Genomic DNA, 19,364 nt, shown 5'->3' with positions numbered 1-19,364 from the left:
AACAGGAGCGAAGGCCTCCTCCACGGCCCTACGGTTGACGCAAAACCAAGAAGCAAGTGAGATTTCGTGATGATCGTATCGTTTCTTTCCACCTAACTTCGTACTGCACCTTCGAGAGAGATGTTGAACAGTAACAGTAGAGAGCGCATCCCCCTGCTTTAGTCCATCCAACGTTACGAACGCGGCTGATTTCGATCCCTTCAGCGTCATGCGACTCAGCTTAATTAGTTTCGCCGGGAAACCGTGTTCCAGCATGATCTGCCACAGCTAGTTTCTTTTCACTGAGTCGTAAGCCGCCTTGAAATCCACAAACAGATGGAGCGTCTGCTGGTTATACTCCCGGAACTTATCGAGGATCTGTCGCAGGGTGAAGATTTGATCCGTCGTGGAACGCCGCTATCGAAAACCAGCCTGGTATTCGCCAACAGAGGATTCCGTTAACGGTCTCAATCTGAGGAACAGGATACGAGAGAACACTTCATATGCGGAGTTGAGCAACGTAATGACTCGATAGTTGCCACAATCCAATCGATGACCCTTCTTATAGATAGGGCATAAGTGGCCTTACAACCAGTTGTTCGGCATTTGTTAATCCAGCCAGATCCTTAGTATTATTTGGTAATCGCATAGTACAGTCGCTCGCTTCCTGCTTTTAGAAGTTCGGTCGGAATACCGTCCTTCCCAGCCTCCTCCTTTGTTGGTGGCTTCTCAGCTTGTTCGTCACTCATAATCATCATCCTGTTCCTGCTCTGCTCATCCGGCTCCTCACCGTTCAATAGCTCCTGAAAATGCGCCTTCCACCTGGCTGCAACCGTCGGTTTATCAGTAAGCAGGTTGCCGTCCTTGTCCTTACACATGACCGGTACAGGGAAATTCCTGCTTCTGACTCTGTTGACAGTTCTATAGACTCTAGCACGTCGTTTTGAGCATAGCTGTCCTTTGCGCTGACGAGTATCTGCTCCTCGTACTCGCGCTTTTTCCGACGAAAGGTTCTATTTTCGGCAGCTCTTGCCCTGTACCTCTGTCTGTTCTGACGCGTAGCCGCAGTGAGCATGCGGCTCCTGGCACGGTTCTTTTCATCTGTCACTCTCTGGCACTCGGCATCCAGCCGTTACGCTGTCTTTCACGCGTCGTACCTACCACCTCTCTCGCAGTCATTTCGATGGTACCGTGGATACTGCTCCACAGCACACTTATGTCACCACTCCTTCCGCCTGCTGTTCTGCGATCCGTTGATCCAGCTCTCTGGCGTATTCTGCTGCCTCAAGCTTTCAACCGCTGAATGTTAAAACGCATCGTCCTCTCTGTGCGAGATTTCAGCACGTTCAACAACCGTGCGCGAATCTTACAAACGACGAGATAATGGTCAGAGTCATGTTTAGTCCCCGAAAAGACCTAACATCAGTAACATCCGAAAAGTGCTGGCTGTCAATCAATACATGATCGATCTGGGAGCAGGCTTCTCCATTTGGATGGCTCCAGGTGAGTTTCCGAGCATTCAAACTTGGAAAATAGGAGCTACATATGGCCATTCTTCTGGCCGCGTCAAACTTTATCAGCCTCAGGCCGTTTTCATTTGTTGACGAGTGGAGGCTATGCCTTCCAATGACCGGACGGAAGAATTCCTCCCTCCCAATCTGTGCGTTTGCGCCTCCGATGACGACTTTTACGTCGTGTTTTGGGCACTCGTCATAGATTCGCTCAAGCTTGTCATAGAACTCATCTTTGACTTCACCGGATTTGTCGTTTGTCGGTGCGTAGGTGTAGTTGAAGAATTTCCCCTTAATGCTCAACATGCATATACGGTCATCTACGGGCCTCTAACGGATGACTCTTGTTTTCTGATTTCCCAGCACTACGAAACCGACGCCCCGTTCCGCTGTTTTGCCGCCACTGTAGTAGATGGGGTACTTGAAAGAAGTGCGTGCAATAGGGTCTACTGCACGGAATTCCCTTTCTCCGGAATTTGGCCACCGAACCTCCTGAACTGCTGCGATTTCGACTCCTTGCCGCTGTAGTTCTCGAGCAAGCAAGCCAGCCCGCGCCGGTTCATTGAGAGATCGGAAGTTCCAAGTGCCCAATTTCCAATCGTTTACCTTAATCTTTTTCCGCATTCGTAGCCTAGGTCTTTGCCGATTGATACGTTCCGTATTTCGAATTTCGTTGTTCGTTGTTGAAGAAAGGTTTCGGTATGCTACCTTACCAGGGTCGCGGTACCTACTTCCTGCTAATGGGGCTGCCATCTTAGGTGTAGCTGGCTGGATACAGCATTCCATAATTCAGCCATCCGCTCTGGGTCAGACGCTGTTGTACGCCGCCCCTAATATGGGGATACAGCCACGTACGAGCCCCTTTCCAATCAGCATACGACCAAAGTTTCCACCGGGTGGTTGGGATAGGAGTTGCTGGACAGAGGTGGATGACCACAATGGGGTCCCAAGTTTCACATGGCCAACCATTTTCCAACCACTTGCAACGTTATACATATTACACATGAATGATTCCCGGAATATTTTGAGCAGTATACGATGGCGACTAGCTTTTAGATCGGTTTAAATAACATCGACTTGCGATTTGCGTTAAATATCAGCGATACAATTTGATGTGAAGTCCATGAGTTTCGTTGCTACGAAGGTTATATTAGAACAAACACAGTATGTGAAACGAATCAACTATCCAGAGAAATAAGTCCAACCCAGTAGTCATGCCAATTTGTTCACAGAGGTTCCTAAACACGTGGCGTAGTTCTGTGAAGAATGGTTTTACTATATCTCGGGGGTGTTTAGGGGAAGAAATGGTACTGGTGCTGCATCGTTAAAATGTAGAGATCCTGATCATCAGTTTTTGAGGTTGTCTATGGAAAGTGGAAATAATTGTTGTTATACAACTCAATTTTATGCTTGAGAACTTGAGCGTCTGCAGTACATCAGAATAGGTTTGAGGTAGTTATTAGAATGTAAATGTATGATGTTGTATGATGTTTATGTTTGTGGGAGCCTAAAGTTACATTTGGCTAATAATTCCAATTCTTTCGAAAGTGGAACTCCAGACGTCATTTGGAAATCCGAAATGACGACTTTCAGTTTCTTTACAGCCCAAAATCGTAAAATTCATCCAATACCCTAGTATTTCCGCTCTGTGCGTTCTTGAAACTATGATGTTGTATTCAAAATAGTATTATTTGAAATGAGTTTTGCTATTGCGGCTATGAAATATAAAAAATGATTCTTCATTTCGAAACGTTTGATTCCGAGCATCACCGGCTAACGTTTAACTAATATAAAATAAAAAATAAATCATATTTAAAAGATATCAATATTTATTTTAAAGGACTAAAAATCCTTATTTTAAAATCTAGTACGAACTCAGTAATGTGAACGTTACTTATTAAGGTAGGAGCCATTCATCGATTAATTCCAAAAAACTTGTAAAATCATCACCCGTTCAGGTGAAACAATAAGGTGACTGTGAACAGGACAGTTTTCCTGTAAGCTTTTTGACTCAACGATATTGAATTTCACTCACAGAACCTCAGAGTTCGCCCACTCACCCAAAAAAAAAACATGAAGATCAATTACATTCGCTGTGCAAGTTCATATTCTAAATGAATTTTCGGAAACTGCAGAACACGAAACCAATACGTCCAACACATATTTCAACAAATTTATTCAACTATCACTTGTACGTAACACGAGCCGAGTACATCTGACTAGAACCGTACAGGCTACCTGTACTGGAAAGGCGCAAGCACACGCTTAGAACAGAACCGGATACGGCGCTAGACCGGCGGCACTGTACGCAGCCAAACCGGCTGGAACGACGGCTGGAGCAGCGGCAGCATATCGGGCTACTACGGGAGCAGCGAACGGCGTGGCCGCCACGTAGGGGGCCGCAATGTTGTGATTTACGGTGTGGGCATTGTAGGACGTGGCGTACGGTGCAATTACTCCGGTCGCGGCCAACGGTGCTGCCAGGGGTAAAATTCCGGCGGACACCATTCCAAGGATGGCACAGCAGATGGTGAAGAAGATCTGAATGGGGAGGGGATGCTGTTAGAATGTTTTTCTCTTGTTTCGTTCCGGCTAGACAGACTGATTCAGTTGGATATCACTTACCATTACTCGGGTGTACATCTTGATGGCACAATAGTTGGCGGCTGGCTAAGTGGAATACGGTTGAATCGTGACTGATATTGTTCACTGGCTAGCAATGGCTATTTATGTTGGATTAAATGTGATTCTGGTGGTCGAATTCCCTCCCGCAGTTTTGATCGCTTCAAGCTTCAATCGAGTCCAAACAGGTGACAAATATGACACAGGCCTTTAACACACGCCGAAGCACGTTTGACGAAGCCGTTCAAACTCGCAGACATGCTTTAATGATACGTGTTCGGCATGTAAAAGCACTTCCAAATTACATTTGATTGGTACAAGGGAATCGGTATTGGCCAAAAGCTGTCAAAATCTACCACCCGCATGGGAATGATTGGCATTGCCAATTGATATGTATAATCAAATGGCTCATTTTTTGAGATGTTATTATGGCATTTCTCTTTGCAAAATATTCTGTGGCACACAAAGATTCAACCAATTCTTCGAATTACTTTGCCGCGGATATTCCGAGTTAGGTCAATTGGCGAAGTTAACAAGCGTTCATTGCGACGCATGTGACAATTTGCTTTATGCTAATTTCGATCCAAATTTCGTTTCATACAGCCGTCGCTCATGAAATCGAATTGCAGCGCACGCTTCAGTTCAGTCAGTCGCTTTCAGGCAGGGTGGGCCTATAATAATTGGATCGATGTCGCGACCCAATTGGTCGGGCAAGGTCAAGGAAGATCACGCGCGGCTCACCGAAGCTATTCTGTGGCGGGGGTGGCGGTCCTATAAAATGATATCCCAGCCGTTGCAAAAGACACAGTTTCTCAGCTGCAACCAAAGCGAAAAATACCTTTAACTCAACATGTTCGCCAAAGTGGTAAGTTCTGGAAAAAAAAAACCACGGAATGTGTTCTAATCTAAAAAGGATACTGTGTTTGTTTAATTTATAAATAGATCTTCTTCGCCGTTCTGGCCATCGCCTGTGTTTCCGCCAAGCCACATTTGCTGGCCTACTCGGCGGCACCGTACGTAGCCGCCCCTGCGTTGGCCGCCTACACTGCACCAGCCATCGCCGCCGCTTACACTGCCAGTCCGTATGCTGCCTACGCCGGTTATCCGTACGCGGCCGCCTACTCGTACCCCGGACTGCCGCTCGTGATTTAGAATATCGGCCACGGTTGGTTATTGATCTCGTTGTAATTTTCCGGTTCTGTTTCTTCTCCTCATCTTGTGCAAAAGAAATCAATACGCTTTTTATTGAGTTTTCATGTGAAATTAAACCCCACGGCCGAAGAATGATCAGGCTGAACAAAAAAATAAATCCACATAAATCGCAACATAAAATGTTTGTTTCAATGTTGGATTACATAACTTACAGCCTCCACCCAAAATTGGCGAAGCCTGTGACGATTTCGGACTGTGAGGAATCTTGAATAATGCGTCTCCATCGACTTCGCTGCAAAAAGGGACTATAGCAATTTTCAATTCGATTTTGAAACTCCCTTCACAATGCATTTTTTGTTTTGAAACAACTCAGTTCATTCTCCTTTTTTCGTGCAACATTTTTCTCGAATTTATTGTCCAACATTCCCACGTCACTTACACGAGAATGAAAATGTTCGCGGACAACCACCGACAGGTCTGCTGCTGGGGTATGTTATTACCAAGTGGGTTTTTTGATGGTAGCTATATTCATGCAACGGCTGACGGTACAATTTGTTTCGACCACAAACAACACCCGGTGGGCATTACTGAGGTCATGCTTTTCGATGTCGATTACTTCAGCTGCCCTGTGGTAACCTGCAATTGGCTGAATAATTATACCTCCAATAAAAACGGGTGAATTATTTATCATTATGTTTATGCGAAAAAAAAAATCGAAAGTGGGGAAAAAATCAATTTGTCAATCTATTTGAACGAATGTCATACATCATGTAAGAGTACATCGCGACGGATCTAACAGATAAATGCGGTATATAAATTGAAGTCAATATACGAAAAAGCTTGATTTTCTATTGATTTGTCAGCGTAGATTAAATCTACTAGATTTTATGCGTAAAGTTCATTTAGGTTGTCGAAACTTGTAAATACAGTTTACTTTGGGTATAGATTACAAAGTGCACCATTTTTTTTGCCTTGGCTCCTATGTATGATTTTTTGATGAAGTTTGATGCGAAAATAAATTTCCCTGAGTTTGAACACATATCAACTTAAGGGGCAACAATGGCGCCATTTTGAATTTTTGAGAAACCGGTAATTTTTGTGGTTTTTTCGACGCCATTTTGTTTTGAGGCCAAATATCAAAATTCTAAGAGTTTGTCCACATATAAGCATCCTTTTACATATCTTTAAAAAAAAAACAGATCTTGAATCGGACAAAAACTGAGCTCAAAACGGTGATTCTACGAAACCGATTTGGCATAGTTTTAGTATATTTCACCAAGCAAAATAATATCGATTATTTCTGAGCATTAATGGTAATTCGCTAATATCTTAATGTGGTAGTCAAATTATATCTTTTTTTTTAGTAAAAAAGTCTCAGAAATCGAATGTTAGGTGTCTGATCAACGTAAAATGTCGATTGGCGCCTGTAGTATTTTTCTGTGCAATCAACATGTATTTGACGAGGCACAAGCGTATCGTGCTTGTTGAAGAAGAATCGAGAATTTCTCGTAAGGCGTCAAAGTCAGAATTAACTCTTTATCCTCTAAAACCAAATCCCATAATACTTACGTTATCATAATGACTGGTTTTGTCTTATTTAACTCTGATTAAATCCAATCTATAATATGGATCTTACTTCCAAAATAATATGGAAGCCCCTAAGAAGATATGTTAAACAAAATTATTAACATGTTCCAGCAAAAAATCGTAGCAATCAACAATTCCGTTTTTGTTGTTTGCTTGACAATATGTTTTTTTATTTGCCTACAACTACATTCGCTGTATTACGAAGACAGCTAATATACGTTTATCATGGTAAAGCTTAGAATAATAATATATCATTTAACAGTTTTGAAGTGTAAAAAGAGATTCTGAAAAAGTTCACAAGCACTCGTAGGCTCTTACTCTTCTATAAATGTGTATATTTGGGAATTCGCTCTTTCGATACGGTCACGATTATTTAGTGAATATCGAAGATAAAATTAAATAAAGATCCGTTGCAAAATCTTACAATTCTTGTTGAGTAATTTCTGGTAATCATATTTATGAGATAAACTTTCAATCACCATCAACAGCAGCATTGCAGTACGAATAATAGCGCTGCAGTACGAATAGAAGTGTACCGCTGAAATGTACGAATAGAAGATTACTGCTGCAATCATAGACGACGAGAGACCTGCGGTTCTCACTCCACTGGTACTGTTGCTTTTACCGGCTATTTTCTTTCAAGACATCAGTTTTCATTAGGCTCTGAAAGCAGGTATAGAAATTGTTCAAGGATGGAGATTGTTTCAAACTTTTCGGAAAACTTTTACCTTCGAGACATCATATTAGTCTAAGCTTATGGAAGTAAAAATAAATTGATCTGTTGGGACTGGGAGACTCTGTCAATTTTTATTTCGATATTGATACAGAGAATATCACATGGAATGAATGGTGTCCATTCACGTCGTCAATGCTAGGAATGCTCGCATGTGATTGGTTCATTATTCGCGTAAATTTGTTATTGAAACTTTTTATCAATTTTACCGCTTGACAATGAAATTAGAGTGATAACTAGCATATTACAAAATTGTTATACATTTTATCTATCCAACAACATATTGGTTATTGTTATCCACCATGTGGTTATGCTGTTATTAACGATTGAAATCTGACGCAACATTTTTCAGTTTCATTTCAAATTTTACAGAATGCATCCCAGTATAGTAAACAAAGACGTAGTCCCACGTCAAAAAAATTGCCCAGATGTTTGGCTTAGCAAACTTAGTATTTATCTCTTCAATTTTTAGACATAAGAGTTATTTTCTTAACCCTCTAGTGCCCAAATTAATTTTTAGACGGACTTCGAAAAAATCACTATATAGCCTTATTTTTTAAGTCCTTATTAAGCTTTTTAGAGGTTTGACTTAAGGCCGTCTAAAGGCAGCACTGGGCACTAGAGGGTTAAAGGGCGTAGCAATTTTTGCATTCTCCTTTTCAGGCTTTCTATCTCAAAATCCTTTGGTTGTATAGAAAACTGACTAAGAACAAGTTGTAGGAAACTAAAAATGATCGGATTATTTTAGCTACACCAAAAAATATGATTGTGTGTGAAGGTAAACAAATTGGTTGGTTATTGTTTCACTCAGTGCCAATAACCGTTTTTTTTACGTTTTTCCGGATATTTCCTGCGCTACATACTATTTATCGGACGCAACTCATTGCATCGTATTGGTAACATTTGGAGTTCAACGTTTTCCAGTGATAATTCGTAAAAAAATATTAAATAGGGTAGGGAACATATTCTAAGCAGCTTTAGGAACCGCCTGTGTATTCAGACGAAATACTCGAAATATGTTGGGTGAAACTCAAACAGTAGTATATCAATCTGTTCGCTATCGTTTTCTGTGTCGGAACTTGCTTTCAGATTGTAAAACTAAGTTAGCAAACTTTAACAATCATCAATCAAAGTTACCAATCGAGGGACACTATTCCAATCACCCCGAACCTATTTTAAGCAGTTTCCATATGTTTTGCAGGTGTTTTTTTTTCAGCACCCGAAGTGGCTCCTGAATGGCTGCAATATAGGTCGATTTGTTTCAATTGAAATTGTTCACAGATTTCTTTGTGATGAACGGTATTTCTTATATTCGTAAAACAGCTAGACAATCAAAGTTTTCGTTTCCATCATTGAAATTGTCGATATTGATCAAAATGCAGGAGTTAGAGGCCTGTTTTCTTCGACTGATTAAAATAGGCGCTACTGCTTAAGCCGTTCCCTACCCTATTTACGCTGCTGTGATATCGATCGTCGTTTGAGCGAAAAAGCAATGGAGTCGGTTTGTTGTGCTTGTGCCTGCGGCTTAAAAAAGCAAGTCTTCTTTCCATTTGAAATGTGCACATATATCGGCGGAAACTCGGGATGCTGTAGCTTACTGCTCTCAATTGTTTTGGAGGTGTAAGGCTTGTACAAAAATGATGGCAAATGCTTGTTTTCGTCCAGCGATTTCATCCACAAACATTGCTATGCAGTCAATTGCCGACGAGCAAAACAAAGTGTTGGATGAGTTAAGAAAAGAAGTTGCACTCTATACTGCCAAAATTAACACTATACTTGAGCGAACTCCGCTGCCAACTACACCACATCTTCCAAGATCGCGACTCACATTGAATCTACGAAAAAGGCCACGATTATTGATCCCCGACGAGTCGCCGCAACGCGTAATTATTTTCGAAGGTACCAGAGAAGTCGAGGCAGACGATGCCGTACCGTTAGCAGCCGCTAGAAAGGATATTTTTTTTTGGTTGTATCTGTCCGGCTTTGATCCCCAGGCAACAGTGCAACAAGTGGAAAAACTGGTCAAAAATAATTTAAACACAGACAAACCCGTTCATGTTGTTAAACTGGTGTCTAAAGGTAAATCACTCGACGAACTAACCTTTGTATCTTTTGAGGCTGGTGTCGATACACAGTTAAAAGATTTGACACTATCGATTTCGACATGGCAAAAGGGAATTGTTTTCCGTCAATTCGATTTTCACCGCACTGTAAAAACCCGCGCTCCCTTTCGCTTCCAACCAACGCCAACAAGGAATAAATCGTAATGACACAGAATTATTACCACTTGTCTACCGCCACTCAGAGGATCTTACTACTCACAACGGACAATTAACTAATCTCTCGTACATCAACACACCTTGCTCAGCTGATCGGCATTCGAAACAAATTGGACAAAATCAAAATACTACCGATTTCGCCTATCGCTCATTCTCTTTCTACCAGCAGAACGTACGAGGCCTCCGTACTAAAACCAATAATTTACTGTTAGCCTTGTCCCAGTGTGACTATGACGTTATCGCCCTCACAGAAACTTGGTTACAGAATGATATCCACAATTCAGAGCTCTCACACAATTATGCTATTTATCGGTGTGATAGAAACTCATAGACCAGCCAGCACAGGCGCGGCGGAGGAGTTCTAATTGCCGTAAAAAATGAACTTCGTAGTAGGTACTGCTGTTTGTGTAGCAGGCAGCGATCAGCTGGAGCAGATTATTGTTCGAATCTCTTTAAACAATATCGATATATTTGCTTGCTGTGTGTATCTTTCACCGAACAGTGAGCCTACACTGTATGAGCAGCATTCGCAATGCGTGCAAACGTTAATCGATCGAGCGGGTGATCACAATTTAGTTTTGGTTGTAGGGGATTACAATCTTCCTCACTTATGCTGGACACACGATGAACATTTGAACTGTTTACTACCGAGAAATGCATCTTCAGAGCAGGAAATAGTTTTGGTTTAATCAGTTTTATCAAATGGACTGTTTCAAATTAACAATATTTTGAATTACAATGGGAGACTACTTGATCTAGCATTCATCAATGATACAAGTCGTGTGGAATTGCTGGAGCCACCGTTAACATTGCTTGCAATTGACCAACATCATCGCCCTTTTATAATAACATTTGAGCTTGCTGACGTGAAGGAAAATGATTTTATCGTTGCGAGCCAGCCTAATTTTGATTTTAACCGATGTGACTTCGAATTGTTCTTTGTAATGGCGAACATCATTTTGTTTATTGCGTGCTGTGAAATTTTCAAACTAATTTACGTGTGAAAAGTGTGTATATAGTGGAAATTGTGATTCCGGAGTGTACCTATTAAGGGTCTCAATCAGGATAAGTAGAAGTGCAGTAGTAACTACTACCTGTTTTGATATAAATTTGTTATTTCTTTCCGCCACTCACTGCGGTGTGAGCTGGTTTGTTTGGTGCTGTTTTTTTTTCTATTGTCTCTGTTGCCTGTGCGACGCCGTACGTAGCGTCTACTGTGTAAGGCTGAAATGGAATGTGTAAAGTGTAAATGTATTGTCTTGATGAACGATCTCGTTTGCTGTTTTCGCTGCGGAGGGAGATTTCACTCTCGCTGCGGTGGAATAAGTGGACCCTCAGTGAAATTAATCAATGCAAGCGATAATGTTCTGTTTAAATGCAACGACTGTCTATCAGTTCAGAGTTGTGACGAGCAGAATGTTTCAGTTTTGGATGTTGATGCACTAAGACAGGAGATCAAACAGATTTCAAGTTTGGTTGCAGATATCCAAAACAACATTACTGCTCAGATAGGCAACGCGGTAAAGAGCGGAATGGAAGAAATGAGCTTAAATATAATCAGTACTCTAAAGCAAAGAGGCGATGATTTTGATAAATTTATTAGTGGAAAAATGGATATTATGACTAGTTCATTTTTAGAAAATAAACGTAGACAGGAGTTAGTTGAAATGGGCAATAATGTGTCGGATTCTGATAGTTTGAATCGGAATGTGGCAAAAAAGACTAAAAAACGTAAATTAAATGATGATGGTAATTGCGCGAATAACGAAACAGAAGTTTTAACTTTTGCGAGTGTAGTTCGTGGTAATATAAAAAAACGTAAGGCTGGTCCAGTCATTGTGATCAAGCCAAAAGAGTCCTCCCAGAGTAGTGAAGCTACAAGGGAATTTTTAAAGTCGAATTTAGATCCGAAGACCCACAAAATAAGTAACTTTAGAAACGGGAAAGATGGCTCAGTTATTGTTGAGTGTGCAACAAATGATAACATAGAGATCGTGAAAAGTGGTATTGAAAACAACCTTGGTGAAAGCTACACAGCTGTTGTACCCGTTCCCCCGGTGCCAAGATTAAAAGTAATGGGTATGAGTGATCAGTATTCTCCTGACGCCTTCATTGACCTTTTAAAGAGTCAAAACGAGGCGGTTTCTATCGATAGTATCAAGGTTATTAGTATGTACGAAAATCCACGTTTCAAATATAACAAGTTCGACGTGGTAATTGAAGTCGATAAAAAGTCGTATAATAGTTTGTTGACCGCGAAAAAAGTGAATGTTGGGTGGGATCGGTGCCACATCATTCCAGCGATTAACATTTTGAGATGCTTCAAATGTGGAGAATTTGGGCACAAGAGCACGGAATGTAAAAACGATGAAAAGTGCTCCTTGTGTAGCGGGCAACACAAGACATCTGAATGTTCTTCCACTGTATCGAAATGCATTAACTGTTTAAAATTTAATAAAGAACGCAAAATGAATTTGGACGTTAACCACGCAGCATCTAGCTCGGAATGCTCAGTTTACAAGAAATTGTATGAGCAAAAAAAAAGCAGCCTGCGTTTCGATAAATAGCAACCAAGTTCCAAGTGGAATGTGAATCAATTCGATATGATGTATTTGAATATTGCAGGGTTATCTACAAACTACGTTGCTTTGCGACAGATTGTAGAGGAAAAGCGTCCATTTTTGGTATTTTTATCAGAAACTCACATTGTAGATATTGATGCGTTCGACCAATACTCTATACCGGGATACAAAATAGCTGATTGTTGCTCGCATTCCAGACACACTGGCGGTGTTGCTATTTATGCACAGGAATCAATTCGATTCAATCTTCGCCACAACGAAGCAATTGATGGAAACTGGTTCTTGGGCATTACGGTGGAAGGTGGCATGAAGATGGGTAATTATGGTGTTGTTTATCATTCTCCCAGTTCAAGTGACCAGCGTTTTATGTTGATTTTGGAAACTTGGTTCGAAGTTTTTGTGGATTGTAGTAAATTTAACCTTATTACCGGAGATTTTAACATGAATTGGCGCGATAACCTCAATTCAAATCATTTGAAGCGCTTAGCCGAATTTTGCAATTTGAAACAAATAATCAATGAGTATACCCGTATTTTCAGACATAGTAGGACTTTGATTGACCACGTTTATACTAATTTTGACTCCGTTGCTGCCATGGTGAGTCCCAATTTAAAAGTTACCGATCATGAAACGATTGTTATAAATAATTGTGGTACGGGAAGTAAAATAAATCAAGTGAAATTTAAGTGCTGGAAAAATTACTCGAAACAAAAGGTTTCGGAGCTTGTTGCAAGAAACTTGGACTTTTCCCTATCTCGTAGCCTTGATGATAAAGCAACTATTTTGAACAATGTTTTAAAAAACTGTACTAATCAGTTAGTCAAACAAAAGAATGTTGTTGTTAATAACTCGAACAACTGGTACAATCTAAATCTTATGCGCCTCAGGCGAAAAAGAGACAAATTGTACAAGAAGTTTTGTAGAACAACAAATGATAATGATTGGTACAATTATACAGTTGCTAGGAATATATATTCACAATCTCTGAACAAAACACGGAGCGAATATATACAGGGGAAAATTGATCAACATAAAAACAACAGCAAAGAGTTATGGAGAATACTGAAGTCATTACTGAAACCTTGCAATTTTAATCCGCGGTCCATAACTTTTGATGGCATTGAAGAACATTCTGAAGCAACAATTGCAAGTAAGTTCAATGATTATTTCATCGAAAGTGTTTCATTGATCAATAAATCAATTGAATTGGTTAATGAACCGAATGAAATAAAACGGCCGTATAATGTTAATTGTAGTTTTGAAAGCTTTCACCAACTTACACTAGAACAACTCAAAAACATATGTTTTTCTCTTCATAAAACGGCTGGAATTGATAACGTTAATGCTAGAGATATTCAAGATTGTTTTCATGTTATTGGGCACGATCTACTTGGCCTTATAAACGAATCATTACAAACGGGGCACGTGCCACAAATTCGGAAGGAGTAGTTAGTGATTCCGATACAAAAAGTTGCTGGGACGATTAAAGCCGAAGAGTTTCGTCCTATCAATATGTTGCACACTTTAGAGAAAATCTTGGAACTTGCTGTAAAAGGCCAACTGTTACAATATTTGAACTCTAACGGTTTGCTGATACCAGAACAATCAGGATATCGGGAAGGCCATTCTTGTGAAACTGCATTGAATTTGGTGTTAGCAAAATGGAAAGAAAACATTGAGCGTAAGGATACTATTGTTGCGGTGTTTTTGGATCTTAAACGCGCTTTTGAAACGATTTCTAGGCCCTTATTGTTACAAACTATAAAGCGCTTTGGAATTACGAGTACTGCATACAAATGGTTTGAAAACTACTTGTGTGACAGAACTCAAAGGACTATTTTCAATGATTTTACCTCTGATCCCATAAGGAACACTCTTGGTGTACCTCAGGGAAGTGTATTAGGGCCTATTTTGTTTATTATGTACATTAATGATATGAGAAGAGTCTTACGTTTTTGTGACATAAATCTTTTTGCTGATGACACAGTATTGTTCATTGCAGCTAAAAATCTCGAAGAAGTCATATTGCATTTAAACAAAGATTTGCGATCGCTGAGCGGATGGTTGAAATTCAAACAGCTAAAATTGAATACCACCAAAACAAAATTCATGATTATTTCGCGAAACCGTGTAAATGAAAATGTCTCAGTTGAAATTGATGGTGAGACAATCGATCGCATGAGTGAGATCAAATATCTTGGCGTGATTATTGATGACAAGCTAAAGTTCAATGTTCACATTGATAATGTCATCAAGAAAATTGCCAAGAAATATGGAATCCTCTGTCGTTTGAAAAAGGAGTTGAATACTTTCAGCAAGATTCATCTCTATAAATCAATCATCTCTCCTCATTTAGACTTTTGCACTTCCATTTTATTTTTGGCAAATGAAACACAAATATCGAGATTGCAGCGTTTGCAAAATAAAATAATGCGGTTGATTTTGAGATGCAATAGATACACTTCCTCGTCCTTGATGCTTGACGCTTTGCAATGGCTATCGGTGAAGCAACGAATTGTTTTTCTGACAATGGTGTTCATTTTTAAAGTAGCTAATGGATTGCTGCCCCGATATTTGTGTGATCGAATTGTTAGAGGAAGTGACATCCATAGATATAACACAAGAAATGCGGGAGAAATTAGAACACCACATTTTTTACCTAGTGCTTCACAAAATTCATTGTTCTTTAAAGGAATAAATGTATACAATTCGATGCCTAGACACATCAGACGTACGGCGACGCTATCAGAATTCAAGAGACTATGCATTTCACACGTCAAAGCTGAATTTTAAGCAGTTATTTAATTTTTTTTAATTTAGCTAAACTGTAATTGACGAAGTTCTTGTAACGGATGATCTCTGTGGACTCTGCTTATATAGCTTTTTAAAGGAATATGGTAGCACTGAAAAACTATTATGTTCGTCACGAGGGTGATGATGGACTTTGTAATTATTGATGTAGTATAAAATAAAAAAGAGTAGTCTACGAAGGTTTGAAAATCGCGCGCGATGATCAGATATGAAGGACTGAATTTAGAAATTTAATCATTTGAGATGGAGAATACCTTTATTATTTTATTTTGACATTATCAAGATACTCGTCAGAGTAATCGGAACGATTTTAGTTCTGTTGGTTGCTATTGGACATTGGTTTCCTAGCCGGTCTAGGATATTTTCGAGTTGGAAATATTTTCGACTTCCCTAGGTGGGGGCTCTCTTATAAATCACATCGAAGTTGACAGCTGGACTTGTGCTTTGCTTGCTGATCACGGCAGGAATGGCCTCGTCGGGATTGTATCGACTTTGTGGATGATTACACTGGATGTTGGCTTAACTCAGATGCAATTAATGTCTTTTGGCTGACAGTTGCAAATAAATTGATACCGACAACGCTTTGTCGATGAATTACTTGATTTTTGACGAATATTTTTTCTATTTGAATCGCTGCAAAGCATTGGATCAATTGTGAAGAAATTTATATCTGTTATGAAAACCAGTTCGTTTTGTTTGCTTATCTGGTTTAATTGTTTTATAATAATTATCTTGTAGATAAATCGTCTTTCTCAAACCTTTGTAGGGGTAAGAGGTGGGACCATCATCATCATCATCAATTGTTGAATAGACTGTTTGCTGAGACTCGTTGGGGGGATTTGCTATCTGGCTGCAATATTGATGAAGCTGTTGAGCGGTTTAAGGAGCATATCTATGATATACTACGCCGTGTTGTCCCTACGAAACAATAATCTCGTCAACGTGTGAATAAACAACCGTGGTGGAACAACCAGCTACAGAATCTGCGTAAACGACTCCGCAAGGCTAGGAAAAAGTTTTTCAGGTGGAGAGATGAAAGGCACAAAGCTGAGCTGCGTGCCATTGAGAGCGAATACAACTCTTTGCATGCGCAATGCTTTCGCTGCTATATCCGTCGCATGGAAGACAACATGAAACATGACCCTGCATCGTTTTGGACGTACGTAAGAAAGCGGAAGCAACAAGGCGGAATTCCTCAACGTGTGCATTATCTCGTTGTTACAGCCGATTCTCCGTTCGAGTCAGCAAGCTTGTTCTCATCCTTCTTTCGAACTGTGCAAAGTAATAACTCACCACCTTCGTCTGAAGAGTATTTGAACAGCTTGCCACTCTTTGATTTGAACATGCCGCTTTTCGTCTTTTCGCCGGATGATGTGTTGTCGAAGCTGCAATCGCTTGATGGATCGAAAGGCGCCGGACTTGACAGGCTACCACCTCTTCTCTTCAAAAACTGCGCTGCAACGCTCGCTTTACCTGCGACGATTATTTTCAATTTGTCGATGTCGGAAGAAATTTTCCCGGGCGTGTGGAAGACTGCTTCAATTACACCCGTGCATAAGGCAGGTAGTACTCATGACGTTACGAACTACCGAGGAATTTCGATTCTGAATTGTCTGCCGAAAGTGTTTGAAAGCCTTATCCATGCCTCGCTTTACCCGAAGGTTCATCATATTAGTTCGGAGTGGCAACACGGGTTCATGAAAAAACGCTCGACTGTCACCAACATGATGGCCTTTGTTTCTGCTGTGACGAGAGCACTCAAGAAGCGCCAGCAAATCGATGCCGTTTATGTTGATTTTGCTAAAGCCTTCGATGGTCAAGAAGCTTCAAAAAATGGGATTTTCTGTGTGGTTGACGCGGTGGATACTATCTTATCCCACCAATCGCAGTGCTTTTGTTCGTGTGAATGGTACTAGCTCACTCCCATTTGGGCTGCAATCAGGTCTGCCCCAAGGGAGCCACTTGGGCCCACTATTATTTATTCTGTATGTAAACGACTTGTGTTCCACTATAAAATCTCCCAAGTATATGTTCGCCGATGATCTGAAGTTTTACCGTGTAGTAGCATCGAGAGTCGACTGCTGTGCTTTACAATCCGACACTGATTTGCTGCTGAATTGGTGTACACTGAACGGAATGGAAGTGAATGTGCAGAAGTGTAATATCATATCATTTTGCAGAAACAGGCAAACCACGCTATTCGACTATAAGATGGAGACAGTCAGTATCACTAGAGTGAATTCGGTGAAAGACTTGGGCATTCTTCTGGACAGTAAACTATGTTTCGCTCAGCACGTTGCAGTTACTACTGCAAAAGCTTATGCTGTACTGGGCTTCATCAAAAGGAATACGCAGCAGTTTAATGATATTTATTGCCTGAAATCGCTCTACTGTGCACTAGTACGCAGTATACTCGAGTATGGAGTACTGGTTTGGTCACCTTATCACGCTGTTCAGATCAATCGGATTGAACGAATCCAGCGTCATTTCGTTCGGTATGCTCTGAGAAGGTTGCCTTGGGATGATCAAATCCGTCTACCTCCCTATGAACGCCGATGCGCCCTCATACAGCTGCCCACTCTGACAAATAGGAGGAGTCTACTGCAACGTTTGTTTATTTTTGATCTTCTGGGAAACATTGTGGATAGCCCGGAGCTACTAGAACGAGTTCATTTCAACGTACCATCTAGAACGACTAGACGATCAGATTTTCTGGGACTTTATATGCATCGTACTTTATTTGGCCAGAACAATCCAATTGATATGTGTTGTCGTGTGTTTAATGCTGTGTCTGTATATCATGACTTTGATATGAGTAGAACTATCTTTAAATCTAGAATAAGCTAATATTAGGAACTGTCTGTACGATACTATCGAAGACCAGTAAATAAATTAGTAAGTAAGTAAGTGAAAAAAATATGTTTTACATAGAGAAGCTAAAGTTTTATGGTGAAATAGTATTCATTGTTGTCCATTACGAACAACATTGGTAAGAATCGTGTCTTTTAAACGTACAAATTATTGTTTCTTCGGCCATATCTTTTCTTATGGGACTTCAATTTCATGTGAGTCTGATCTTCATAGGTAACTAGAAATATTTTAAACACGTATTCCATAATCGAATTTAAATAATCGACCAGGCACACATTATTTATTGGCCAAAAAACTAACGCCAAGATTACGGTAGATTTTCTAAACTAACACCAAGATTACGGTAGATTTTCTTGTATCAATATGTCCAACACTAGTGAGAAAACTGTCTGAAAATAATGTGGTAATCCCAAAAAAATCAAAATGGTAATGGTGGTCGATTACGGCGTCTGGATCCCGATTCCGGAAGAACTGATATTAGGTATTATGTGGCCATTTTTGGTTTTTTTCCGAATACCGGAAGTCACCATCTTGATTTTCAATATGACATCTGGAGTTAATTTCTGGATTCTGTTTTTTTTTGTTTCCGAAAATATCAATATTAGGCGATTTTGATTATTCAACAGAAACCGGAAGTTACCATCTTGAACTTCAAAATAGCACTTGGATAATTTTCTGCTTTCGATTATCATCTCTGTTCCGAAATTTTTTTATACTTGGCTTAATTTTTAGCTCTGATTGGTCGATACTTTCATTCAAAACAAGGCTCTACAATTTTTAATAGTATAGTAAATAAAATAAAATCACAATTTTCCACATGTTGATGGATGCTCAGTGAATTTTTCAATCGATTATTGCAATAATGAAAAAAATCTGTTGCAAACTGAATTATTTATTACAAACGAAATTGGCAATTTTTTGTGACGTTCTCGATGTTGCACCCTCCTCCCAACATGTTGACGTAATTCTACGTCAAAAAACAAGTATAAAAATAGGAACAATAAGTTCTCCGAAATAAAATGTTTGTTTTTTTTTCCTGTGTGGAGATTACGACCAAAGACATTTCATTTATTGTGATATTGATATTTAGGATTGTTTGGGGCCCCAAATAGAACAAAAAAAACTTGGTTCTGGCTTTCTGCTATCAAGATTCATTTTTTCCATATAACGATTCCCCACCCTAATAAATATATCAACGAAGGAAAAAACAATGGGGAAAAGCTTTTAAAGTATCCGA

General features: G+C 40.0%; 3 protein-coding genes across 5 annotated transcripts in view; 2 read left to right on the top strand and 1 right to left on the bottom strand.

Moving 5' to 3' along the window:
* Positions 1–19,364, top strand: part of LOC129727607 (furin-like protease 1) — a 460,593-nt gene that overhangs the window by 82,460 nt on the left and 358,769 nt on the right. The gene's annotated exons all lie outside the window — the stretch shown is intronic.
* LOC129727620 (uncharacterized) lies at positions 3,655–4,226 on the bottom strand. The gene is made up of 2 exons (XM_055685618.1): positions 4,116–4,226; positions 3,655–4,031 (listed from the first exon to the last, which is right to left on the bottom strand). Exons 1-2 carry the CDS (start codon positions 4,131–4,133, stop codon positions 3,756–3,758), a joined length of 294 nt encoding a protein of 97 aa, XP_055541593.1. The 5' UTR covers positions 4,134–4,226; the 3' UTR covers positions 3,655–3,755.
* On the top strand, positions 4,923–5,444 carry LOC129727621 (uncharacterized). The gene is made up of 2 exons (XM_055685619.1): positions 4,923–4,977; positions 5,055–5,444. Exons 1-2 carry the CDS (start codon positions 4,963–4,965, stop codon positions 5,262–5,264), a joined length of 225 nt encoding a protein of 74 aa, XP_055541594.1. The 5' UTR covers positions 4,923–4,962; the 3' UTR covers positions 5,265–5,444.

This window comes from Wyeomyia smithii, chromosome 3 (assembly GCF_029784165.1).
Source record: "Wyeomyia smithii strain HCP4-BCI-WySm-NY-G18 chromosome 3, ASM2978416v1, whole genome shotgun sequence".
NCBI classification, from domain to species: domain Eukaryota; kingdom Metazoa; phylum Arthropoda; class Insecta; order Diptera; family Culicidae; genus Wyeomyia; species Wyeomyia smithii.
This window is presented reverse-complemented; position numbering and strand designations above follow the sequence as displayed.